The sequence below is a fragment of the Drosophila persimilis genome, unplaced genomic scaffold, assembly GCF_003286085.1.
Source record: "Drosophila persimilis strain 14011-0111.01,24,50 unplaced genomic scaffold, DperRS2 tig00000002-arrow-pilon, whole genome shotgun sequence".
Taxonomy (NCBI): domain Eukaryota; kingdom Metazoa; phylum Arthropoda; class Insecta; order Diptera; family Drosophilidae; genus Drosophila; species Drosophila persimilis.
The window spans coordinates 3,775,359-3,799,455 of record NW_020825289.1 but is presented as its reverse complement, the minus strand read 5'-3'; the positions used below and the strand labels follow the sequence as shown (position 1 = coordinate 3,799,455).

The 24,097-nt window shown below is 44.3% G+C and overlaps 5 protein-coding genes across 16 annotated transcripts in view; 3 read left to right on the top strand and 2 right to left on the bottom strand.

Moving 5' to 3' along the window:
- Positions 1–8,824, top strand: part of LOC6590280 (rap guanine nucleotide exchange factor 4) — a 36,259-nt gene extending 27,435 nt beyond the window's left edge. Inside the window, exons 1-16 of one of the 3 annotated variants that reach the window (XM_002015484.2) lie at positions 1,380–1,576; positions 1,709–1,760; positions 1,971–2,068; positions 2,605–2,691; positions 2,767–2,908; positions 2,987–3,179; positions 3,241–3,386; positions 3,640–3,784; positions 4,713–4,889; positions 4,999–5,160; positions 6,027–6,388; positions 6,461–6,714; positions 6,786–6,956; positions 7,272–7,405; positions 7,472–7,821; positions 7,890–8,820. In XM_002015484.2, coding sequence (XP_002015520.2) covers positions 1,568–1,576; positions 1,709–1,760; positions 1,971–2,068; positions 2,605–2,691; positions 2,767–2,908; positions 2,987–3,179; positions 3,241–3,386; positions 3,640–3,784; positions 4,713–4,889; positions 4,999–5,160; positions 6,027–6,388; positions 6,461–6,714; positions 6,786–6,956; positions 7,272–7,405; positions 7,472–7,821; positions 7,890–8,017 — 2,610 coding nt within the window. In that variant the 5' untranslated portion in view covers positions 1,380–1,567 and the 3' untranslated portion in view covers positions 8,018–8,820. Of the gene's footprint in view, positions 1–1,379; positions 1,577–1,708; positions 1,761–1,970; positions 2,069–2,604; positions 2,692–2,766; positions 2,909–2,986; positions 3,180–3,240; positions 3,387–3,639; positions 3,785–4,712; positions 4,890–4,998; positions 5,161–6,026; positions 6,389–6,460; positions 6,715–6,785; positions 6,957–7,271; positions 7,406–7,471; positions 7,822–7,889 lie in introns of those variants that run through there. The other 2 variants (XM_026986923.1, XM_026986924.1) reach the window with 2 other exon arrangements.
- A 3,720-nt stretch (positions 8,825–12,544) lies between these two features.
- On the top strand, positions 12,545–13,568 carry LOC6590279 (aldose reductase). The gene has a single exon (XM_002015483.2). The coding sequence runs from the start codon at positions 12,583–12,585 to the stop codon at positions 13,516–13,518; it is 936 nt and encodes a 311-aa protein (XP_002015519.1). The 5' UTR covers positions 12,545–12,582; the 3' UTR covers positions 13,519–13,568.
- Positions 13,569–13,954: 386 nt separating this feature from the next.
- On the top strand, positions 13,955–14,759 carry LOC6590278 (CDGSH iron-sulfur domain-containing protein 3, mitochondrial). 3 transcript variants are annotated; one of them, XM_026985578.1, is made up of 5 exons: positions 13,955–14,037; positions 14,100–14,250; positions 14,339–14,432; positions 14,485–14,627; positions 14,697–14,759. In XM_026985578.1, exons 1-4 carry the CDS (start codon positions 13,990–13,992, stop codon positions 14,606–14,608), a joined length of 417 nt encoding a protein of 138 aa, XP_026841379.1. In that variant the 5' UTR covers positions 13,955–13,989; the 3' UTR covers positions 14,609–14,627; positions 14,697–14,759. The 3 variants fall into 3 exon arrangements, with proteins under 3 accessions (XP_026841379.1, XP_002015518.1, XP_026841378.1); XM_002015482.2 differs by having other exon boundaries at positions 14,103–14,250; positions 14,485–14,759; XM_026985577.1 differs by having other exon boundaries at positions 14,485–14,759.
- A 633-nt stretch (positions 14,760–15,392) lies between these two features.
- LOC6590277 (microtubule-associated protein RP/EB family member 1) lies at positions 15,393–21,432 on the bottom strand. Of its 8 annotated transcripts, none has more exons than XM_026985568.1 (8): positions 21,358–21,432; positions 18,348–18,506; positions 18,132–18,277; positions 17,486–17,774; positions 16,172–16,314; positions 16,028–16,110; positions 15,867–15,967; positions 15,393–15,802 (listed from the first exon to the last, which is right to left on the bottom strand). In XM_026985568.1, the coding sequence occupies exons 2-8, from the start codon at positions 18,466–18,468 to the stop codon at positions 15,771–15,773; spliced, it is 915 nt and encodes a 304-aa protein (XP_026841369.1). In that variant the 5' UTR covers positions 18,469–18,506; positions 21,358–21,432; the 3' UTR covers positions 15,393–15,770. The 8 variants fall into 8 exon arrangements, with proteins under 8 accessions (XP_026841369.1, XP_026841373.1, XP_026841374.1 ...); XM_026985572.1 differs by lacking the exon at positions 17,486–17,774 and adding an exon at positions 16,692–16,950; XM_026985573.1 differs by lacking the exon at positions 17,486–17,774 and adding an exon at positions 16,692–16,950 and having other exon boundaries at positions 16,172–16,311.
- Positions 21,433–21,963: 531 nt separating this feature from the next.
- LOC6590276 (probable methylcrotonoyl-CoA carboxylase beta chain, mitochondrial) lies at positions 21,964–24,066 on the bottom strand. The gene is made up of 4 exons (XM_002015480.2): positions 23,915–24,066; positions 23,606–23,859; positions 22,662–23,548; positions 21,964–22,595 (listed from the first exon to the last, which is right to left on the bottom strand). The coding sequence occupies exons 1-4, from the start codon at positions 24,044–24,046 to the stop codon at positions 22,120–22,122; spliced, it is 1,749 nt and encodes a 582-aa protein (XP_002015516.1). The 5' UTR covers positions 24,047–24,066; the 3' UTR covers positions 21,964–22,119.
- Between the last annotated feature and the right edge of the window lie 31 nt (positions 24,067–24,097).

Sequence of the window (24,097 nt, the reverse complement as noted above, 5' to 3'; positions counted from 1 at the left end):
TGATTACAACATATTTGCATTCAATTTCGGACGCATTTTATGCCCAATAAATGGCATTCAGGCGGCTGATGCAACAGTAACAATAGCATTTCCAAACATGTGGCCTGCGTAATCCTCAGTCCATAAATATTTCATTCCTATGGGGCTGGTGGGTAGGTACGAGCTGTATTGAATGCCCAGTGGCATGCACACAGTTGCATGTCCACGGCCATGTGGTTATTTATTTATGCACAAACTCAATTTGCACATGTGCACCGGCAGCACCGAGCACCACGCACCAGTGAGGCAGAGGCAAATGCTGAAGGATTTTCAGGGCTAACGACTGGAGTAGGGACAAATTTTCCGGAGTAGTCAATTTAAACTAAACTTGTGAACCAATTCTATGCCAATTTATGATGTTACATATGTAAGCTTTATTGATTTCATTGCACTGAAAATTCTGTTGCGATTCGGTTCTTCAGAGCTCTAAGTCACGCGACTTGAAATTATTGCCACCTGAATTCAGGGAAAAATTTTATAGTAAAATGAAGCACACGCATGTTTAAATGGAATATTCGATATTCTCAGTACTAAAATAGTGAAATTAGTGATGGGGACTTACACATAAAAATGTATTACAAAGTCTATTTAGCACGGTCCATAAATATTACATATATTACATATATTTCCTGCAAATGTGTTATAAAAATAACATATTAAACTATTAAATATTAAATATATTTAAATCGAATATTCTCATGTAAGTGACACAATTTCTTCTATCAATTTCCATTGTCGGGTCAAATCTATTGGTTTCAATTTTGAAATCTCTGGGTTACAACATCTTTTTCCCATTCAAATGCCATTCGAATGAAAAATAAGGTTTAATCAGAATGCATTTGTGAATTCTGTTCAAGGCGAAGACCTTCTGAGCCTCTCCACCCCTATGCTCGCTCTTTCTCGCGCACTGCCTAATTGGCTCCGCTTATTTTGGCCCTGCTGTGCGTTTGATAAACGAAGTGAGTTTAATTAACGTCAACGTCGACGTCGCCAACGACAACGACAACGCCAGCGTTTTCTGCTTATCAGGTGGCAGAGCCGCAAGAGTTGCCAGGCGTCGCCACCCAACTGGTGCACTGTTTGCCAACAAAATACTTTGAAACAGAACAGAAACACTCTGACAACCCCTGCGAGTGATAAGAATTTGCAAAGTCCCTGGTCTCGGGTCTCGGGTCGGGTCTCGGTAGGCATTTGTCAGACCCATTTATCAGTGCACAAAGCAGCGTTTGGCAGTAATTACCTGCGAGCAAAAAGAGTTGAAAAGAAAGAAAGTTGCCACATGTCAGCTGCGCAGCAGCAGCGGCAGGGGCAGCGTCAGCGCTGGTCCGCTCAGATTGTGGCCAGCGATGAGGCAGCCTGGTGCGTTCTCTTGAACTATCGACGTCACAGTGATAGCCATGAGCATGAGGTGCTGGAGCCAGAGAGAACCGCCGGGGCTCCAACAGCTGGTGCCACTTCCGCGGTCATTAAGCGACGGCGTCGCCTGGAGCGTGGGCAGCCGGCGCGTCCGCAGTCGACGGCATTCGAAATGAGCAACGTAATTGGAATTTGGCATTGCAATTATCGCGAATAAACAGAAAACAGAAAGCATAGCAGGAAAACAATACCGCACCGTCTAAGCCCCCGACTAATGGACATTTTACTTCACTGTTTTTTTTTTCAATTGCAGAAGAACAAAGAGTTGATGAATGACATTTTCACCAATTGCAAATTGAAGAACGGTATGTAAACGGCAGAAAGCCGCATTAAAATCACCACGATATTTAAGCGCACATAAAACTGATTGAATAAACATATTAAACTCACATTAAACATTGGGCAACCATCCACATCCAATCACACACACGCACACGCACACAGCCACTGACACAGACACAGACACACTTTGGAAAAACATTAATTAAAATAAACTGCTGTGGGATATTTGATAGGTTTTGGTCCTAGCGTTCAGCAGACGGCAGCCGCCCCATCGCCCACCAAGCGCCCACTCAGCCCGGACCACCCCAACCCAGCATTGCCCATCACCGAGGTAAGCGGAGAGCATTCACAGGGAGGGATATACATACATATATATGTATGTATATACTCGTACATATGTATGCTTGTAGCCCAGCCACAGGCGCATAAATATTATAAATATAATTTTTCCGACATTGACGACGACAAATGAGTTAATTTGCTGCTCCAGAAACTGTCAAGGGAATTACAAAATATTTATGTGTTATTCATGAGGCTGCTGGAAATGGGAAAATGTCCCTTTCAAAGGATTTCTATAAAATTGTTGTCCTTCTGGCTTTGACATTTGCCCTGAAAGCTCTAATCTTTTGGCAGTAAAAACTTTAATCTGGCCTTAGTTAATGCGACAAATTGAAGATGGGCTGGAACGATGCCAGTATAATCTCTCGATATGCGAAAGGGAGTCTTTACACAGGCTTACAGTCGGCTTTTTAAGCGTTACATTATAATGTATTCCTTAGAGGTGTACGGCAGGGCAGCATTAGAATGTACACAGGCTGAACATCTCAGGGCAGTTTATTTTTAGTTCATTGCTTACCTATTTCGCAGACACCGAGTCCTGCTATGAGCCGCATGGGCTGGGCTCTACGCACATTACTCGTTGCCGACAACTCAAGCTGCCTGAAGGATCGCAAGGTAGGAGAGGCAAATGGACGACTAACTTTTTTATGATACTAATTATCTCTTTATCTTCCACTCTGTTCTGCGGAGGTTTCGGGAAAGTTAATACGGAAGTGCGCACCCGGCACTGAGCTCGTCGATTGGCTGGTCAACCTCGCCCCAATTGTGCACACCCGCGCCCAGGCGGCGGGCATGTGGCAGGCCCTGGTCGAGGAAGGCGTTCTCACACATGGTAAGCTACGGAAGTTAATGCGGCCATTTTCGCACTTAACAGGCCTTCACATATTAATTTTACTCGATTCCGCCGCAGTCAACAAAGAGCAGCCATTCAAAGATAAGTGCTTTCTGTATCGATTCCGGCTGGACGAAGAAGGCGGTGCGCCGGCGGTCGGCATCCCCCAGGCAGAGGATCAACACGCGGCCAACGAGCATATTCGCGAGGCACTGAGTGCCCTCTTCCAACGTGGCCCGGACGCCACTTTGCGTATGATATTGCGCAAACCGTAAGTGCCACTGGACCACACACAAACGCACATTGTTGCATATTCAATCATTGACTCGCAGCTCTCACGAACGGACATCGGAGGAACTGGAGCTGGTATTCGAGGAGCTCGTCCACATTGCCGCTCTCTCCCATCTCTCGACCAGCATCAAGCGGGAGCTCTCATCGATATTCGTGTTCGAGGCTCATGCCCAGGCGGGCACAATATGTGAGTATTGCCCCACAGCCACAGCATTCAAAACTCTAGAGACTTTCGAAGCCAAAAAGCAAAGTTTTTGGAAACTTTTTAATTAAATTCCAACTAATTATGTCTCAATAAAAAAGGACCACCCTACGACCACCCCCTCTCGCATAAAGCCCCTAAAGCAAAAATGATAAGTACTAATAAAGACTTTTATCCCTTAACACGTTTAACCCATTCCAACAAAAATAAAAAACAACAACAACGACTACAACAACAGTATTCAATCAAGGCGACGAAGGACGCTCCTGGTACATCCTCCTCAAAGGGTCTGTGGATGTTGTGATACACGGCAAGGGAACTGTGGCTACCCTGAAGACGGGCGATGATTTTGGAAAGCTGGCCTTGATTAACGACGCACCCAGGTAAGAGTGAGTTCGAGAGGACAGATCTGGTCTAAAAGCTTATCATTCATCGTCTGCGTCCGTTTGCATCTTTGCAAAACTCCTTGTTGGCCAATATCTGTTCCCAATTTAAACTCGAGATAGTGGCTGAAAGTTCTCTCTATCCTCCGTACTACAGTCTGTGGATTCCTACTCATGCATTTCGTGCGCATTGTGTTTTCTATGCGTTGACAATGCCACAAAGCGGACAATGGCCAAGGCCCCACAATGGCAACATGAGTCGCTTGGCCGCTTGGGTGGTGCAACAGGCAAGACGACGACTGATAACAAGAGGCATTGTGTGGCATTTAGAGCAAACAATTGAAAATTGAAACAAAATATTAGCCCAAGCCCAGGGGCAATTTGTAAGCCGTTCTCCAAACTTGGGGAGCACAGGAAAGAGTCCCGTTCAGTTCCATTATATTCGTGGGATAAAATAATTGAATCCCAGGGATAACTCATTTAAGCTGGTTATTTATTCCAGTCAAATATGATGGTATTATTATTATTATTCTGTATGCCAGAAGCTGTAGCTTCTTGTGGGAATAATCCGGCGTATATTGATTGAATTTTCTGACCGTCTGACTGTCTGACCGCCGCAAATGCAAATTGGTGGATTCTGCAGATATTCTGCCGCTGAAATGCAATTTAAAATACTTTTCCTGGTCGCGACACACGTGTGGGGATAAACAATAAAATTACTGTCTGCCCCACGAAGCGTGAACGTTTTCCATTTGACATTTTCGCATGCAGCAACTTTCCATCAGCTATGGTCGAATATAATAGTAGTTTCGTAATTAACGAAAATTCATACAGATATAGCGAAATATAATCCATTAAAAAGTTTCTTGCACAAGCTGAAAGTTTTTCCGAATTTTCTGAATATTTGTCCGGATTTCTCTTCCGACAGAGCTGCTACCATTGTACTCAAGGAGAACAACTGCCATTTGCTGCGTGTGGACAAGGAGCATTTCAACCGGATACTGCGCGATGTGGAGGCCAATACATTGAGGTTGCAGGAGCACGGCAAGGATGTTTTAGTGCTGGAGCGTGTGGCCAAGCAACGTGGACAGCATTCGGCATTCAAGTGAGTGGCAAATCAATTTTTAATGTCCGCTCAAATTTAATTGAAAGTCAGAGCAAGTAGATGGATTCAATTTGATGTTTCTGTCTCTTCCTCCCCCTCTGCACCACAGATACACGGTCATGTCGGGCACACCGGCCAAGATGCTGGAGCACTTACTGGAGACCCGGCTGGGTCAGTCCGTTGGTGGTATGGATCCCTTCCTGGACGACTTTCTGCTCACCCACATTGTATTCATGCCCGTGGTGCAGCTGGTTGATGAACTGGCCAATTAATATCCTTTTCCAAAGCAACAATCTTGACTACTCATGAATTTTCCCTACCTTTCCATCAGCCATCGGTCTATAGTCTGTTGTCTTTAGTCTGTGTTGGCCTTTGCCATGCCAGCCACGTCCCACAGCTTAGGCCCCTCTTTTGGACACTGGGGGTCAAACCATTTTAAAGCCTCTTCTACCACACTAAAGGCCTCCGCTCCACTCAGTCCCTGGCACTTTAAAAACGCCAAAAGTTCAGTGTTGGATTCAGGATTACGGCTCGAGAGTCACGTTCTCCTTGGGTGGGCAACGGAACAGCTCCACGGCGACAGTTTAAGTGTTGGCAGCACGCAAGCCACACATGACCCCGATCCAGACCACACAGTTCCGATGCCCAGTCCAAGGGGGTGGTGGTGCAGGAGTGACTTTTACGTAGAGTGTGGCACAAATGCTAACAAGCAAAACACTTCCGTCCGGGGCAGAGTCCACCAGTGGAGCTTCAGTCGAAACAAAAGCCGCAATGAAGATGGCTTTATCGGGCCAAGCATTTTCAGAAATGTTTCCCCAATATGGAATGGGTTTTTGTTCGGCGGGTCGGGTGCGAGGTAGAGAGTACTGAAGCCATGCCCAATGATGCCTGAAACTAATCCCACAATCTGCATTGGAATACGTGATGTGTTTAATAAGCAGGACCCTCGGCCCGAACTAAGCAACTTGATTGGGAACAAGGGGGAACAATGGGGGAAAGGCGCATCAATAAGCATACGGCAACGGCAACGGCAACCCTGTTGAATGGTGTAGGAAGACAGACAGATTCAGAACTCCAAATCTAATTCCAAATCTGAGTCTCCAACGAAATTGGTTTCTCGCCTTAACCGCTGTGTACCTTCCATTGCGATACCCATGAGGACGCCCAGACACCGGAGGATCGTGAGTATATAGTCAACTTTAAGAAGCGCGTCATCCAGTTCATGCAGAAGTGGGTCATGGCCGTGCGGCATGCGGCCTTCGAGGAGCCCAGTGTGTGTGATTTCATCGAGGACCTGGCCGCCGAGGTGGAGGCTGATCCCGATCTCAACGAGGAGACCAGCATAGTGCACAATGTGCTTACCCAGATGGCTCGCTACCAGGAGGATCGCAACCAGAATGCCGGACAGAAATGGAAGTTGCCACCGAATGGCCAACCCATTTGTCTGTTCAGTGGCAATGCAACGCCCTCAAAGACGGTGATACGGCCGGACGACGACAGTAAGTGTTTGTATAGCCTCTATGGGAGATAATCGTATGCAAATGGATCGTTTCCCCATTCTCGTTGTGCAGTCATATTCCGGGTATACTGCGCCGACCACACATACTGCACCCTGCGCTTCCCCATGCACACCACGGCGGAGCTCATCAAGGCCTGTGCCGCCGACAAGCTGCAGCTGAATCGTGGACCCGAGGACCTGTGCCTCGTCGAAGTCAGGTCGAACGGAGAGCGCTCCGTGTTTAAGGATAACGACGTCAGTATACCCACTGGCCTCTCGCTCAACGGCCGTCTGTTTGTCTCCGTCAAGGATCATCTGGATGCCTTGGTAAGCCCACTGCCAGCAGCGCAGCCAATGTCAGTCCAGACTTCTATATTGGTTGCTCCTTTCTTTTCCAGACACAGCTGCAGGAGCAGGAATGCCCCACAGAGGGTGTAGACATCGATTTGGAAATACTGAGCACCAAGGAGCTCGCCTACCACATCACCCTCTTCGAGTGGGATCTGTTCTATGCCGTGCATGAATATGAATTGCTCTATCACACCTTTGGACGCCATCACTTCGGCAAGGTGAGTGGAGCGAGTAGTGGAGGAAGGAGTGCAGGAGTGCTGGAGTGGTAGGTAAACTTGCCCAAAAGTCTGAAACGTCTCGTTTGGGTAATTAGCCTCCCAGAGAGTGGCCACAAAACTGTTGCCATTTGTCATCTGTTTTGCAAATTGAGTTGGCCAGAAGTTGGCCCCACTCGAAGTAATTTAAGATGTCCCAAAAACTATACGTGTAAAAGGAAAACTTTCAGGAAATGTGGCCTTGAGGAATTTGATCATTTGTCTGCTGGTTTTTGTCTGATTGTTGTCTGCTTTGCTCTGCTCTTTCTACTGCCACAGATCACGGCCAACTTGGATGTCTTTCTGCGTCGCTTCAACGAGGTTCAGTACTGGATTGTCACCGAGCTCGTGTCCACGCCCAGCCTGAGCAAGCGCGTGGGTCTGGTCCGCAAGTTCATTAAGCTGGCAGCCTAGTAAGTGACGCCCCCTCCCGCTAAAAAGTTGCGACAGAATAACTGCTTAGCTTCCCCTCTCTACAGTTGCAAGGAATACCAGAATCTGAACGCCTTCTTTGCTGTGGTGATGGGCCTTTCGAATATGGCCGTGTCGCGGCTGCAGCAAACCTGGGAAAAGATACCGTCAAAGTTCAGGAAAATCTTTCAGGAGTTCGAGGCCCTCATCGACCCCAGCCGCAACCATCGGGCTTATCGCGTGTTTGTGGGCAAGCTGCAGCCGCCCCTGATACCGTTCATGCCTCTGCTGCTGAAAGACATGACCTTCGCCCACGAGGGAAACAAGACCAGCCTGGACGGACTCGTGAACTTTGAGAAGATGCACATGATGGCCCAAACGATGCGCACCATACGCTTCTGTCGCTCCAGAAGTTTGGGTAAGATTGATTGTCAGCCAGCCCCCGACGATTCGTAATTTTAATAAAAATTAACCAATTTGTGGCAGGACTGGAGCCGCCATCACCCAAGAGCGAGGGCGAGGTGCGCTCCTACATCAGCAGCTTTCGGGTCATCGACAACCAGCGAGTGCTCACGGCCATGTCGCAGAAGGTGGAGCCCACCAGGAAGCTATAAGCAGATAGCAGATAAAATATAGCCCAGATATAGCAGATCGTATTAGCCAGTAGAGAGAGTACTTAAGTGTCTAACCAAATGTGTGTGTTAAGTGTTAATCAACCAGCAATCTGCAATTAGCTGCACAGATACGAGCTTAGCTGTTGCTGCCCAGAACCGCGGTCTCGACAACAGCCCCTTGCAAAACTTCTGTTTGCATTCGCATTCGAATTAGCCTAGGCTAAGTAGAGTATTTATGACCCAACTATGGACTATCTAAACTTTCAAATGAACTGAAACCCAACCCAACCCAAAAGGCATTTCAATGCGAACCACAAACTTTTTGCTTTAGTACAAAACGAAACGAAACGAAATGAAACAAAACCACAAATTTGACATTCGGGGCAATGGAATCAGGAGTCCCAGTGGAGGCCGAGAGAAGAATATACATACGTTGTTAATACAAAACAAACAATGGACGAGTGTGATACTAAACATTTAGAGGAGACGACATCAAAACCAACAGCACTAAAACTGCATAACTTCCTACCAACTTTTCTACGTACATACATCTACATATATCTATATCTATATCCTACGCAAAGTATTTTGTATAAACATACTACAACAGAGCATGGAATCTATTTTTTTAGAACCCTTAAACTACAACTATTACACAGTCTAGTTGAAGCTAGTTATTAACATTTAAGCCTAGGGGATAAGATATCTAATTTGTAATTTCGGACTTTCGTTTTCATTCAGTAATTCTCGATACCATACGCCCTATTTAGCGTGAGTCGCAAATAAAATACCCATACATTTATTAATATTTATTTACACAACACTTAATTGTTTTATTTTGTACATAATTCAGAGTTTATTTTGCGTTAAATTAGCCAAAGAAAAATGAATACATGCATGTAAAAGTGCAATAAAATAATTAACACTGGAGAGGGACCTTACTAGCTGTAGAAATTAGTAATATAGTATGTGCAAGACCACAAGAATCGGTTCACATGTACATAAATATATATTTAAAGTAATTACTTTGAATTGAACAGCTCCCGATGTGATATCTGGTAATCCAGCTCATATCAGATATCATGGGCGGGTTGATCTTTTGGTAAGACATCGTAGTTAATTCTAGAATCGTAGTAGCCGTAAAAACTCCAACTCCTCTCCCAAGTAAAGGTCTCTCAAACAACGATATAACACTTAACCTACCACAAATCCTATACGTATTGTAACCAGAACTTTGACCATGATGCATAGGATATATGTCGTGTATATGTATTACAAAATATTTGTCCTTCTTTTGCATAAACAACTATAATCCAAGACATCAGCAGTATCCAGTGGTTTCTCCCCCAGTAAAAAAAAAAAACAGCAACAGCAAACGAATTTTCAATGAAACTTTTATATATAGAACATAATCTGAGTATAGCGAGCCGATTGAAACGGAAAGGTCTTGTTAAGTTAATAACTAAAGATTTGTATCGATTTCGAATTGATTTACATGCAACGCAACACCAATTTTACGTGAGTACGTGACCAGTTTGTAAGATGAAAAGAGTTTAAAGCCCTTAATTACTTTATCTACACAATGTGCCACCCATGGCAAACCTGTGAGGAGGAGGCATTCAGCAAATCTTCTAGCGTATATGTATAGTATAGACATTTGTAGATGGGATAACACTTATGTACATACTATACGAGTATATACAACTAAATTGATTCGTAAAACCTAGATTCTAGCTTGTATAGGGAAAAGAAAGCCATCTGTGTCAAAGGATGGAAATGTATCAATGTATACTTTTGGCAACAATAAACAATCATTGTTGTTGTTGTGCACCTTCAATAATACCGATATACTATATACTGTATACTATAAGCTATATACCATATACATATATATTTATTATAAATGCAAGTAATATACTCTAGCAAAAGAAAATTCCAAATTTTAACTTGTGATTCGATTTGACAATCTCAAAAAAACAAAAACATAACACTGTACTCTACTTTTAACTTCAAAGAAAATCACTAAGCACTTTGCATAAACTTAACTAAATCGGGTAACCTAGAGATATTCATGCTATACGTATATACCTCCGTTGTCATTATAGGCTTAAGCCAACCATGATTAATGAGTTAACGATCGAGCCGAAACTAAATTTCATGCATACATACAACTAACTACAAGACATACATACATATGTACTACCATAAAAAAAGGAAATAGAAAAAGTCTCTAGCGGACTAGCTTGCCATAAGGAAAGTCTCCTCAATAAAGCTCACAGGAAGAATCAAACGCGAAACAAACAAGACGTCAATAAACTACGGGTACGGGTTCATAAATATATAAAAATACATAGATCTTAAAATCAGTGTCGTCTCTACAATCGCAATACAATCTCCAGTCTACGTACAATGCCCACCACATAGAAAATATAATAGGTCTCTTGCAGATACAAATTAGAGTTTAGCAAAGAAAGCTTCTCAATGGAATGCAGCTCAATTCAACAGCAGACAAACCAAACCGGAAATCAGCTACATACGGATACATACATATGTACATATGTATGCACGTATACCTAGATGTTCAAATCAGTGTCTAATACATGGATAACCCAAAACAATCTCAAATTTACTTACCTATTGGATAGGAAATAGAATAGATCTCTCTTGACGTATTATTAATATTTGGAAGAGAGTGTGGAAAGCTCCTCAGTGGAGTTCACAGTAAGAATAAAACACCAAACAACCAAACTGTAACGAAAATACATACATACATACTAGATGTTCAAATCAGTGTCTACATGTCTATAGAATAAACCTCTAGAGACTAGTTCGTAATAGAAGAGAACCAAACCGTAGCTAAAACAAATACCCAAAAGCTTGATGTTCAAATCAGTGTCTACATGTCTAACGCAATACAATCTCCAGTTTACTTACCTACCATATAAGAATTAGAGATATTTATCTCTAGCAGACTATTACGTAATAGAAGAGAGAGTGTGGAAGTCTCCTTTCAATGGAGCTCACAGCAAGAATCAAACACCAAACAAACAATTTAGTTGCAACCCCAGGGCATGGCAACTAAGTTGATATTCAATAGGAAATCAAAGACAACATATAATAAATGTGCATAATGTGTAACTCCCCCAGGAACAGGGTTATTTAACCATATTAACAGAATATACATAACTATATAGTACGATTACCCCTATTACAAAGATCCCCAGTGAGTTTTATGCAAAGAAAGCTAAATATTTTAAAGGCAAACCAAACCCTAAATGTGCAACTAAGAATAAACTAGCATGTATCTTTGATTGTCTAACATTTTAAACTTTAACTAATATTCAAATAAAGATTTATGTATTAGCGACAAAACGTTTTCCCGCCCTGGTAAATTTGAATTTCAAGCGAGCCAGCCAAAAGCTTTCACTCTCGCTTCTTTTACTCGCTTGTGAAAAAGAGGTTTTTGAACCGTGACGTCTCTGGCAGTGACGTCATCACAGCAGCTGGCCTCTCTCCAAATCGGTTAAGGCTGTCTTTTTCGCTCTCTTTGAATCGCGTAAGGCTCTCTTTTAACCGGTAGGCAGCAATGAGTCTATACACAAAAGCCGAGAAATCGAGAAGCATTGTCCCTCAACATTGCGCGGATCTGCATACCCTGTGGAAATGGATATTATAGAATTTCGGATATGTTTGTCATACCAGGCTCTTATGAATGCAGAATCTCGTCAGTATCTGTTTAAACGGTATTTCAACTTTACAGTTAGTGGTCTTCTAACAGAGACCAAGAATAGGTACCGTTGTCGATCTAAGTGTTTATACAGGAAGCTAATCAAATGCATGAATAGGTCTAAGACATGTCAATCTGAGAAGAAGTCATTACTAATGTTACAAATGAGCTTGGAAAACATAATTTTAGTGTTAATTAAATAAAATAGGGTATAAAGATGTCCATACTCGCAGGGGACACCTGTTGGCCAGCAACAATGACGTAACTTTCCAGACACATTTACGTTATTTTTTGTACTTTATTTGTTTAAACCCTATTTTGGGAATAAATCAATAAAAGGGAGTACTAAAAACTAGCCAATCATGTAGAAAATGTATCTGTCAATCAAATAAAATTATGTGCTCAGGTATGAAAGTCATAGCTAGCCAGTAATATCAAATCGAATATCAAAATGGAGGAATGGCTTCCAATCTTGACGGAAAACGATTAACCCGTTGCAGACCAAGGGGGTATTTTAATATTCCACTGAAAATAATGCAAATAAAATCATTTTAGCGCAGTTTAGGTGAAAGATATCGTCGTTTTTTTTTTAAGTAAATAGGAAGGATAGGACGGATCTACGAGAATAACTTACAAACACTATTATTTTCCGCCATTTAACTCAAGTCGTTGAACTGTTAAGAGGCTTGTTAAATATAAGAGGCTTAAGTGGGCTAAGGCCGTTTTTTTTTTAACGTGCTGGAACAGATTGCTTTGTCTAAAATCTACAAAAAAAAAATAGTTCTAGTCGCGTCGCAATCTAGTAACAAACGTTTGATTCGTACTAATTATCTACAAAATGGCAAATCTTGCGCCGAAAATCAAACTGAGCAATGGCCAGGAAATGCCCGTCCTCGGCCTGGGCACCTGGAAGTCGTTCGAGTCGGAGGCCTACCAGGCCACATGCAATGCCATTGACATTGGCTACCGGCACATCGACACCGCATTCGTCTACGAGAACGAGCAGGAGGTGGGCCAGGCGATTCGAGAGAAAATAGCGGAGGGAGTGATCAAGCGGGAGGACGTTTTTGTCACCACGAAACTGGGTGGCATCCATCACGATCCCGAACTGGTGGAGCGCGCCTTCAGACTGAGCCTGAGCAACCTGGGACTGGAGTACATCGACATGTACTTGATGCATCTGCCCGTTGGCCAGAAGTTCCACAACGACAGCAATGTCCATGGCACTTTGGAGCTGACGGATGTGGACTATCTGGACACCTGGCGGGAGATGGAGAAGCTGGTGGACCTGGGCCTCGCCCGCAGCATCGGCCTATCCAACTTCAACGCCGCACAGACGGAGCGTGTACTGGCGGACTGCCGCATCAAGCCGGTGGTCAACCAGGTGGAATGTCATCCGGGCTTCCAGCAGCAGAAGCTGCGGCAGCATGCCAAGCAGCACGGCCTGGTGATCTGTGCCTACTGCCCGCTGGCACGTCCCCAGCCCGCCCGCCAGTGGCCGGCGTTCATCTACGATGATCAGGCCCAACAGTTGGCCAAGAAGTATGGACGAACTACTGCCCAGATCTGCCTGCGATATCTCATTCAAATTGGTGTCGTGCCACTGCCCAAGTCCTCCAACAAGACGCGCATTGAGGAAAACTTCAAAGTCTTCGACTTCGAACTGAGTCCCGAGGATGTTAAGGCTATGGAGGGATATCACACGGGACAGCGGACTGTCCCGTTCTCGGGCATGGCTGGCCATAAATACTATCCATTCAACGACGAGTTTTAAACATCTAACCTAAGTATTTTTCAAATAAAGTGTGTATTATAACTCTGGGAGTTGTTAGAATGGGAAGCTAATCAGCTAGCTTTTGTAATGGGGCTGCTTGATAAAGGCGGGTACACTTTGGCATCTTATCTTAAGTATCTCATGACTATAGTTTTTGGGTATTCGAATTTCAAATGGAAGAACCTTCGTGGTGGAGTCGGCCACAAGCAGGTTCATAGATGTGTGTATGTATTGAATTGCCTCTAAGACGCATCATAATCATATCTGTTCAAGTGCTGAGACACAGTTTCTTATCACCAAAAACAGATTTAGAAATTGTGACAATCATAGTGTTCCACGAGAGGACGGGGCGACCTTGGGCAGTGATACCAAATTGACGATTTCGATAACCTGGCGATCCAGCCCTGGAAAACATATGTTTATCGCGGCTGCTGTTCAATAATCGGAATATCCATTAGAAAAAACCGAAATATGTCAATAATATTAAAACGCAGCCTTCGCACACCCGGGCTTTTAAAGGTAATTTTGCAGCTCTTTATTTTAGTTGCGTATAACTTCAACTAATCTATGTGCATACCCAGCAGGTCTGTTATAGCTCCAGCTCTCAGTCGGGAGATGCCACTGCCAAAACAATTCCCAAGAACTTGGTCGAAGACAAACAAACTGCTGTATTGCAGAAGGAAAATGGAGTAATTTTCGATAAGCGACCGTTCAAGATACACCTAGACAAGGGTTCGTTTCACACAGCTGCAGAAAAACATTCACTTCAAAAGTTTACATAACCACAACATAACATCCGATCTCCCCGTACCACCCACAGATAAAACATACTCCTGGTGCCTCTGTGGAAAGTCCAAATCGCAGCCAATATGCGATGGCACGCACAAGAATGAGTTTCTGAAAATAAAGCTGAGGTGAGTCGCTCACAGGGTTCTACGAGATATCTGTAACCAAGTTCCTTTCCAGGCCAATACGGTTTAAGGTGGAGAAGTCTGGCGACTATTGGCTCTGCAACTGTAAGCAGACCTCCCACCGACCCTTCTGCGACGGCACGCACAAGCAGCCGGAAATCCAGGCAGCCGTTAAATAGTTTCCTGCTTACTTGTATTGTACGTACATATGTATATGAAATCAGAAATGCATTGTTTGAGTCAAGCAACATATTGATTTTATTCTAGATAATAGAACATTATTTATACACGCGATTAATAAATGCCTATCAATTGTGTACGAACACTATACTATGCACGACTCTTGGATGAGTATGTCTTTGTATGTATGTATGTATATATTTAGTATGATTTTACAAGCATTAACAAAATATTTACAACGGTCCCAAAACTAAGGTTGTGCTTTATGAGAACAGAACCACTAAATGGTCCAAGGAATAAACTTGAATATACAGCTCCAGTCGCACAACTAGCACATATAGTAGGGAATGTGTTCGAGAATCAAATAAAATAGAAATGAAACGTGACGGTTTTTAGAAATTAGAAAGATGTTTGTGTTTATTTAAACTCTTTAACATTGTTCAATTTGTTCTACACATAGATATAGAACTAACAGAATCGAGAGCAAAAATCACTTAAGATCTATATTCATATTATATTATGCAGCCAATTTTTGTAGAATTTTGAAAATAGATAAATACAATTACAATGTTTGCTTTTCACATTGTACAACTTCGATTCATTTGATCGTCACATAAAACCATCAAAGTGAGGAAATACAATGCATGAAAATGATAAATTTATTAAATTTCTTGAAAAGCATGTCAAAAAGAAGAAAAAGCATGTCTTCCTTGAACTGAAGAACTTTTAACACTTTTTCGATGCACAGTAGTGAACAATTTTGTCAATGGGAGAATTTTGTGGTTTACAATTTAGTGAATGTTGAGTTTATTCTGTCAAACACACAAAAATTTAGATAGAAAATGCTGACTAATGTAGAATTTGTTTTTGTTTGGATCCAGCTTAGGCACGATTTTAGAATAATTGAGCAGTGGAGCAGCATCAAATTCGAATCAAAAAATAAAGGCAAATGTTTGGAAATGTTCAGGGGATTTGCTGCTGGGGAGTTGACGAGTTTAGTGGCTGTTTGTTCGCGCGTATCCTTGTTATGTGGCCATTACTTGGGTTATTATGTTTCATACAACACGTGTGTGTCTATCTCTTGCTTATCCTCATGCTGGTTTGAAAATGTTTGCAGACGTTGATGTGGTGTGTCGTGGGCTGTTTCGTTTTAAATAACTCCTAATACTCCTCATCTTCTGGTGGTGCATCGTCTGGAGGCGCAAAACCATCCTAGAAGTCCAAACATACACACAAAAAAAGAACATTAAAACTTACATAATAAATTTGCTGGGGCAGATGGTACCTCAGTCGCATAGAGTATGTCCAATATCTTTTGCACCAACGGAGTGGTCACCCCTTCCTCGGCCTCCTGGCAACTGCAAGATTGGATTAGATAGTTAGAAGGGATCTCATTGGGAACGGGTCACGAGTCATACAGTATTTCAATATCGCGCAATTTTGAGAAGTAAAAGTCGCGTTCTTTCTCCAAACCTTCCAGGTTTATGCGCATTTCCATGACCTGATGAGAAAAGAATTGTGATGAATGCAATCGCTGGGAAAAATGCTGTAGCTGTAGCTACCTGGCTGGATAGCTCGTCGATTTGCTGAGTACTGACGGCATTGCTCGCATCGATCTTCTTCACTGTTCCTGTGATATTGGTGGCGGTAGCCACTCTGCTATGAGACACTGTACTGCTCGTGCGCGGCAGAACCTTGGAGACTGCTTAAATGGGCGATACAAAAGTCAATATTAATATTTAACAACGACCACCGAATAACCAGCCGCAATCACGTGGGCAGGCAACGTATTTCCTTTCGAGACAGATTTAACAAACGTGAAGCACGTTCGAAACGCGAGAGCGTTTCGTCTTTTATGTGTGTGTGTTTATCGTTTGGAATCACTTTGGAAATGTGCATTCAGTTTTGTTAAACTACGACAATATGAGGAATGTGAGGCGGAAGGGAGTATGATCTACATTGACGAAAGTATGCACAAATGTCTGACCATTGAGTGGGGGGTAAATTGGAACTTAGAATATAGAGCTATGTAAATACTGGGATAGAGAAGATAGAGAGGGAACCAAACCAAAAACAACATACTGGGCTTTGCTGTTGCTGTCGTTGTCGGGCGCGTTGCTGTCGCTGGGGTACGCCTGTAAGAGCTGGCCACGCCGCTGCTGCCCGTGCCGGGCAGGGACTTCACTGCACCCGAACCGAAGCCCATCGGCGCGCCCTCGCGCACTCCGCTAGCATCATAGTCCCTGCCATCGTAATTAGCATCGAAGAATTTTTTGAACCATTGCAAAAACTCGAAATTATCTTGGAAGCGACCCTTTATCAATTTGTCAATGGGTATTATCTAAAAATAAAATGTGTAAGAAATATGCAGAGAGCGGTGAGAGTGTGTGGTGGAGAAAAGCCCAATGCAAAATGGGGGAGGGGAGACACAAACACAAAACCAACGAAAAACCTGGACATTACACAGAGAGAACATCAAAAACATGTCGTCGACAGTAACAGGTGTTGTTGTTTCTTTGGCAAGCCAAATGTTCAAAGACCTCTTCCGTCCGCAATGTTACGAGTGTGATGGGGAGGGGGATTATTGGGGTTTAGTACGGGTTTATAGTGGCGTGGGATGTAAGACAACAACAGTTCATCCGATTGGGACTCGAGTATTTGGTGCTGGGATGCGTCTGGGTGCTGTGTGTGCTTGTGCTTGGGTGTGTAGGTGTGTGCGGGTTGGCGGGTGTGTTTGGTTGGTGGGTGGTCGCCACGTGCTTCACGTTCGCTCGCATCTTGGAACTTGAATGTAACTTGGATAAACAAATAGTCGATGACCAACACCAAAAGAAATTCGTTGCTACACGCAATCCGCAAGCCGCACAAGTCCATACCCGGTTCATTAGCAGGGACGCTCGGCGCCAGGCGTTTGGGCTGGGGTGCCTGAGCTCCCTTACGATGCATCATGTGGATATCGTTGTGGACGCTGCCCACGCCGCTGCCTCCGTTGCTGATGATGGCACCGCCCGATCCCTTGCCGTTGCCGATTTGGACGCCGCCGCGCTGCTGCAGGGGCTCATACTCGCGTCCATCGTAATTGGCATCGAAAAACTTTTTAAACCATTGCAAAAACTCGAAATTGTCTTGAAAACGTCCCTTTACAAGTTTATCAACTGGTATGATCTGTTGTTTGGGTTGAGGAGGTTGTTGATTTGCAACGGAAACGGCAGTTAGTTACGACATTCAAGTAGTTGTTGTAGTGTTGTTGTTGTCAGACAGTCGAAAGCCGCGCATAACGTGTCAGCGCCAGATCCGGCAGTGCCGTTATGGGGGGCTTACACTGTTCTCAATATCAATATCAATTGTCCGTGTCCCCACACCCCTCCGCAAAGAAGAGTGCGAAGGTGCCGTGGTACGTGTGTCAGGTGTTGGGTGTCGTGTATCGTGTGGATGTGCATTAATCAAATCAAAACTCTCAAAGAAAATGTACAACTTAATCGATGTCGATTTTAATGTCGAGATATCAGTCTCGATCCCTACCTTATCCACAGACATCTTTTTGAAGCCAGCCTGCAGTATTTTAAAATTCTGTATGTATTCATGCTCCAGATTGGTGCGGAATTTGACACGCTTGACGGGCACTGAATTGGGGAACAGCATGTCCATGAACTGACAATATGCGGCACCTAAAAAGGTATCATTTTTTAATTACTAGTTCCCAGATGACTTCATCATCTCAGCTTCATGGGCACTTACCCGTGCAGAGCTCTTCGATTTTGGAGAACTGCGACTGGAGGCAATCGTTCACCCAGGCGAGCATGTCGTGGCGCGATAGGTTTTCTGAAGTCACATTTGTAGAGTACACGTTAACGGCCATATTGCGCTGTTGATTCTCGTACTTTTTCTTGAGCGATACTGAAATGAAACAAAGATCTGGAATTAGTTGCTTAATGGTATGTGAGCTCTGCATATAAGGCACATCTCCATCAATACCCCGAGGCCTCTGTGGCCCGTGTGGCCTGTGTGTGGGTGTAGGCCGCCCCTCCCCCCACCAAGCGAATGAACAACTTTTAATTACCCGGTTGCTAATAATTGTTTTGGCTACGGGGATGCATTCAAGCATTGCCCATGTGCGTGTTCAATATCAAGATCACGATAATGATAATGATCCGCGGACCAGGCCAGCGGCAGCCAGAAAATGATTACCGTTGCACCACTCGCCCCATGAATTTGTAGAATTTGTGTTTCTTGTTTCTTACTTGGCAAATGATGATATGAAAGTTGCTTTGCCACTTTATTTGAGTTATTAGACTGAAGTTCGGTTCGATTGTTCGGCTGGAAAAGTCTCTCTCTCTGCCAATTATCGTATTTTCCGGAACCACTTTTAAAATTTTTGTATCTATCACAGCTGTGTTCAAATGCTATAATACATTTTGACTATTCCACCTTGGAAAGAGCTATTGGAAAGTGCCTGCTCTGATGCTCAAAAAAATTTCAACAATATCATTTTTACAACTGGAAATGATTCAATACAGATCAAGGAGTAGGCGAATGTATACACGCCTACAAAAAGACAAAACCCTTCAATAGTACAAGAGCGGTGCAGTGCATACATATCCTATGATCAAACTCAACTAGGCATGAATCTTGAAGTCCCTTGCCGTTCTTGAAAACTTATGAGAGCATAGAAGAGGCCGTCTCGTAGGCACTTACTCGCAATGGAGTATATTTTTCTTCCGCCCCTAAATCGAATCGAGTTGTTCGAATTTCGCATAGCTCTACGATCTATTTTATTTGTTTTCTCTACGTTTTGAACTTCTATTATTAAAATCTGGCGATTAAGAAGGCATTAAACCCTCTAGATGATTCTCGTGTGTCGCTTCGTTCGAGTCTCGAAACTTACGCGAGCATTAAATGCAATCAGGAGAAATGGAAACTAAGAACGCTCAGAGGCAGGCAGCAGCACTGGAGCGCGCGAACAATGAACTTGCACTGTGGCTGGGCCTGGGCCTGGGTCTGGGGTCTGGGGTCTGGGGTCTGAGGCCTGCGGCTGAGCGACGGAGCTGCGTTGTCAACGCTTCGCTGCCGATGCTGACGTCTCAGTCACTGCTTTCTTGGAGATGAAGATTACTCATGGGCTGGGTCGGCCGTCCGGATTGACTGGCTGCCTTTCTGGTGGTCTGTCCGTCTGCCGGTCTTCGTCATTGGCATTATCAATGTCAACTTGGCCAACGAGCCAACATAGAAACGTGGGCCACAGCAGCCACGAAGCTGATAAAGAATTAGCCGGCATTTGGGAGCCAGCCTATAAATATCCGACTCATTTCCCGAGTGTGTGTGTGTGTGTGCGCGTTGGGGAGACTTTCCACGCTACCTTCTCACTTTGCTATTGTGTGTCTGTGTGTGTGCCTAAAGTGCATTGACCCGAAAGGGCGGAACTTCAATTCAAATGCGAGCGATTTGTTCCTGGTTTATTGATTTAAGTGTGCCCCAGCGGCAGCAGCAGCCTACAGGGGCAGCCACAATAGCCATGCCCCAAATACAACAAGTTGGGGATTGTGCTTTGTTATGGCTGTCGATTCCATGGCGGCTACGCTGGGTGTGGGCGTGCTGGCGGGGCTACAGCGGAAGTTGTTTCCGCGCCAATTAGGCAGAACAAGCGCCGAATAGGAGAGCCATAAATGTAAACCACTTTTAAGGGGGGGCGGGGAGAGAGAAACAACTGATCATATGTTCGTTAATGCTCGTTAATCCTCCATATTCGTATTGATAATATGAGACAATCTCCCCGGGGAAGAAAGCGAGTGTGGAAGTGTGTCAAAAACAGAAAATAAATATGCGAATAATACGAGCAAAAACCGCCCGAAGACACAGACGAGTGCGTGTGTAAGTGGAGAAACCTAATGGAAGCCGAGAAGCGGCAAGAAGAGCCAACAGCCACCGAAAGAGCTGCGTCGGCGTCGTCGGGGTCGCCAGTGTTTTATTTTATCCAATACAAATAGTAACACAATCTAAAAGAATCGAAGAAATGTTGGTAACTGGACCCACACAAACACGCACAGAGGGACACACACAAACACACATTTTACCACTTAACGACTGCGGGGGCTTGACACATAGACCATATAAGAGTTGAAACATGCAATGACGTCATGGTAGTGGAAGCCAAAGCGGAAAACACAATCAACACCTGAAACCTGAATGAGCATAGGAAAATATGGTCTGCTCTTTCGGAAGGGCGGGGAAAGTGACGAGGCAGATTAGCCACTGCAATGGAATTTTTGCGGCCTCCGCTGACGCTGTTTCAAGTAAGCAGCAGCAGGCTCGCCAGCAGACATACACGCACACATACAAGGACGCCGCACTCACGAAAATAATTTATTTTTGGAGGAGGGAACAGGGAACCGGGAACAGAGAACGGTATCAGCAGCAGCGGCAGCAGCAGGCGACATTTAAATATACAACACACGCACACCAATGCACCAGATTCTCTTCCACAATGTACAGATATTTTCCCCTTTCCCTGCACGCGACCGACTCAAGAGTGCACTTGAAGTTTTCGGCAAAGTTATTTTAAAATCGCCACATACACTCCGCCACTCTCCGATGAACTTTCTTTTTTGCTGACGCTACTTCTAGATTTTGCCATTTTCAAGTTTTTTGTGCAAAAACAGGCAAAATAGCCGCAACATTTACCAGCACGCACACACAGATGAAACCAAGCCCACACACAGTCACACTTCGTTCCGGCAAATAGTCCACTCACCTTTATAGTTATTAACGAGTTTTAGTTAGAACTAATGCTCGATGATACTTTTAGTTTTATTTAGACTTGTGTTTTAACATGAAATGCGAAAAATTTGCCCTGTGACAAACCGAGACGAGCCGCTTTGCTTTTTAGATTTGACTAGTGTTGGAAATCATGAAAATCCTCCTTTTTTGTTCATGATCGAAAATGACATTCCTCGATTTTGATATTCGGCTTAGTATTTCTAGGTAGCTAGCACCTTCAGGACAGAAAATATAATTTTATCCCATAAATTAATCAATTTTCTACAAGATTAGCTGATTTTAAGTACTTCTTTTGCTTCACTGTTTGATAAAATATGCTTAAAAAGTGAGTTTGACAAAATTGAATTTGCTTGCTACTGGCAACTACACAGGGATGATTTTTGATACATGTCAACTACAGGGGGATGAAATTTTCACAGAGACACCTGTCTACATAATTTTACTTGCACGTTGCGGGTAATTTGAACATTTGCATCCGAGTCCGCAGTTTATCCGAATAAAAAAATACGAGTTATAGAACAAATTATTTCCCATTCCATTGTTCAGGTCGTTTAATTTAAAAATATTTATTTTAGCTAAAATTCATTTCAAAAATAGATACTCCATGGACCTTTACAGAAACAACAACAATTCACTTAACACTAATAAATGCAACAGTTTCAATATAGTGGCAGGACATTAAATGTCTATAAATGCACATATCCCAGTGTTAATTACACCCGCATGCGAATCAAATTTACATGCGGAAAACGCCAAACTTCGTGTCGTGTCCAGCATTGTTGAGGGCTGCCTTTAGGCTCAGGCCCAGCACTTGCCGTGTATTGGCCGGGTCTATGATGCCGTCGTCCCACAAACGAGCGGTACTGTAGTACGGTGAGCCCTCTGCCTCGAACATTTCCACAATGGGAGCCTTTAGTTTCTGGGCCTCTTCCTCGGTGAACTCTTTGCCGGCTCGCTTCCGCTGATCTTGAGTGATTTGGGCCAATACATTGGCTGCCTGAGTGCCTCCCATCACAGAGATGCGCGAATTAGGCCACATGTAGAGGAATCTCGGCGAATAGGCCCGTCCGCACATCCCGTAGTTTCCAGCACCGTACGACCCACCAATTATCACTGTAAACTTGGGGACGTTTGCACATGCAACAGCTGTAACCATCTTAGCTCCATTTTTGGCAATTCCATTAGCCTCGGCATCGCGCCCAACCATGAAACCTAGCAAAGTGAAGAGCATTCAGTCGGATGAAAGGAGTAGTCAGCCAAGTGGCGGTGCTAGCTCACCTGTTATGTTCTGCAGGAAGACCAAAGGAATCTTGCGCTGTGCACAGAGCTGAATGAAATGGGCGCCCTTGAGAGCACTATCCGAGAAGAGGACACCATTGTTGCCGACAATTCCTACCCTGTGCCCATAGAGCTTCGCAAAACCACAGACCAAAGTCTCGCCGAAAAGTTTCTTGAACTCGGTGAAGCGACTGCCATCCACGATTCGGGCAATTACCTCGCGGACATCGAAGCTTTTGGTAAGATTAGGTCCCACAATGCCGTATAGCTCGAGGGGATCATAGCGCGGCTCTTCTACTGCAGCAGGAACATAAGTGTTGTCTTTCTTGAAGTTCGCTTGACTGGAGTGCAGCAGCTGGTCGTTATATGAGTTCGTGGCGGGCAGATTCAGGTTGCTAACGATCTGGCGGGCCAAGTACAGAGCGTGCTCGTCGTCGACAGCATAGTGGTCCGTGACACCCGAAGTTTTGCAGTGGAGATCAGCACCGCCCAGATCTTCGGCGGAAACTTCCTCTCCGGTCGCAGCTTTCACCAATGGGGGACCAGCCAGGAAAATGGTTCCTTGTTTCTTCACAATAATGCTCTCATCCGCCATGGCTGGGACATAGGCTCCTCCGGCCGTACAGCTTCCCATGACAACGGCAATTTGGGGAATGCCTTGGCCTGACATGTTTGCCTGGTTGTAAAATATGCGCCCAAAATGCAGTTTGTCGGGGAAAACCTCGGCCTGGCGCGGCAGATTAGCACCACCGGAGTCCACAAGATAAATGCACGGCAGTCTATTCTCCTGGGCAACCTCTTGGGCACGCAGATGCTTCTTCACAGTTATGGGGTAGTAGCTGCCACCCTTGACAGTAGCATCGTTGGCCACGACAACACATTCAGTGCTAAAAGAATGTTCTCAAATCATATTTAGAGGGACAATAGTATGATGCACGACCTACCCGCAGACCCGGCCCACTCCAGTTACTATCCCGCCAGAATTGACCACTTCCTCCCCGTACAGTTCGTGACCAGCCAGAGCACTAAGTTCCAGGAAAGGCGAACCCTTGTCCAGAAGTAAATTAATGCGTTCCCTGGCCAACAGCTTGCCGCGTGAGGTGTGCCTATCATTGGCCTTTTGACCGCCACCCGTCAGCACTTGGCTAGTGAGGTTGCGCAGCTCTGTGACAAGCTTCCCCATCTCGCTGGCATTGTCCTATTCAAAAACTCGGGCTATAGAATATTTCCTGAAATACGCAAATTGCTTATACCTTGTATTCGGCCGATTGCTTGTCCACCTCGCTGGGCAAGACATTCGCCTCGCCAACGTGAAGCAAACGTGTCTGGGTTCGGAGCAAGTTCGTTGATACCACATTTCTGAGCAATATTTTAAGCCTAAGCATTTTGCACAATGATTTATTGGAATAGGAAAACTAAAAACTACAGAAAAATGC

What these genes read in the sequence shown, in the direction of transcription:
- LOC6590279 (XM_002015483.2), top strand. Translation starts at nt 12,583, where the DNA reads ATGGCAAATCTTGCGCCGAAAATCAAACTGAGCAATGGCCAGGAAATG.
- LOC6590278 (XM_026985578.1), top strand. Translation starts at nt 13,990, where the DNA reads ATGTCAATAATATTAAAACGCAGCCTTCGCACACCCGGGCTTTTAAAG. An exon ending in CAAGATACACCTAGACAAGG is followed by an intron (nt 14,251 to 14,338) that starts GTTCGTTTCACA and finishes TACCACCCACAG; the next exon opens with ATAAAACATACTCCTGGTGC. An exon ending in TTTCTGAAAATAAAGCTGAG is followed by an intron (nt 14,433 to 14,484) that starts GTGAGTCGCTCA and finishes GTTCCTTTCCAG; the next exon opens with GCCAATACGGTTTAAGGTGG.
- LOC6590277 (XM_026985568.1), bottom strand. Translation starts at nt 18,468, where the DNA reads ATGGCCGTTAACGTGTACTCTACAAATGTGACTTCAGAAAACCTATCG. An exon ending in AAAAGATGTCTGTGGATAAG is followed by an intron (nt 17,775 to 18,131) that starts GTAGGGATCGAG and finishes CCCAAACAACAG; the next exon opens with ATCATACCAGTTGATAAACT. An exon ending in TCGACGAGCTATCCAGCCAG is followed by an intron (nt 16,111 to 16,171) that starts GTAGCTACAGCT and finishes TTTTCTCATCAG; the next exon opens with GTCATGGAAATGCGCATAAA.
- LOC6590276 (XM_002015480.2), bottom strand. Translation starts at nt 24,046, where the DNA reads ATGCTTAGGCTTAAAATATTGCTCAGAAATGTGGTATCAACGAACTTG. An exon ending in GGAGTGGGCCGGGTCTGCGG is followed by an intron (nt 23,549 to 23,605) that starts GTAGGTCGTGCA and finishes ACATTCTTTTAG; the next exon opens with CACTGAATGTGTTGTCGTGG. An exon ending in CTTCCTGCAGAACATAACAG is followed by an intron (nt 22,596 to 22,661) that starts GTGAGCTAGCAC and finishes TCACTTTGCTAG; the next exon opens with GTTTCATGGTTGGGCGCGAT.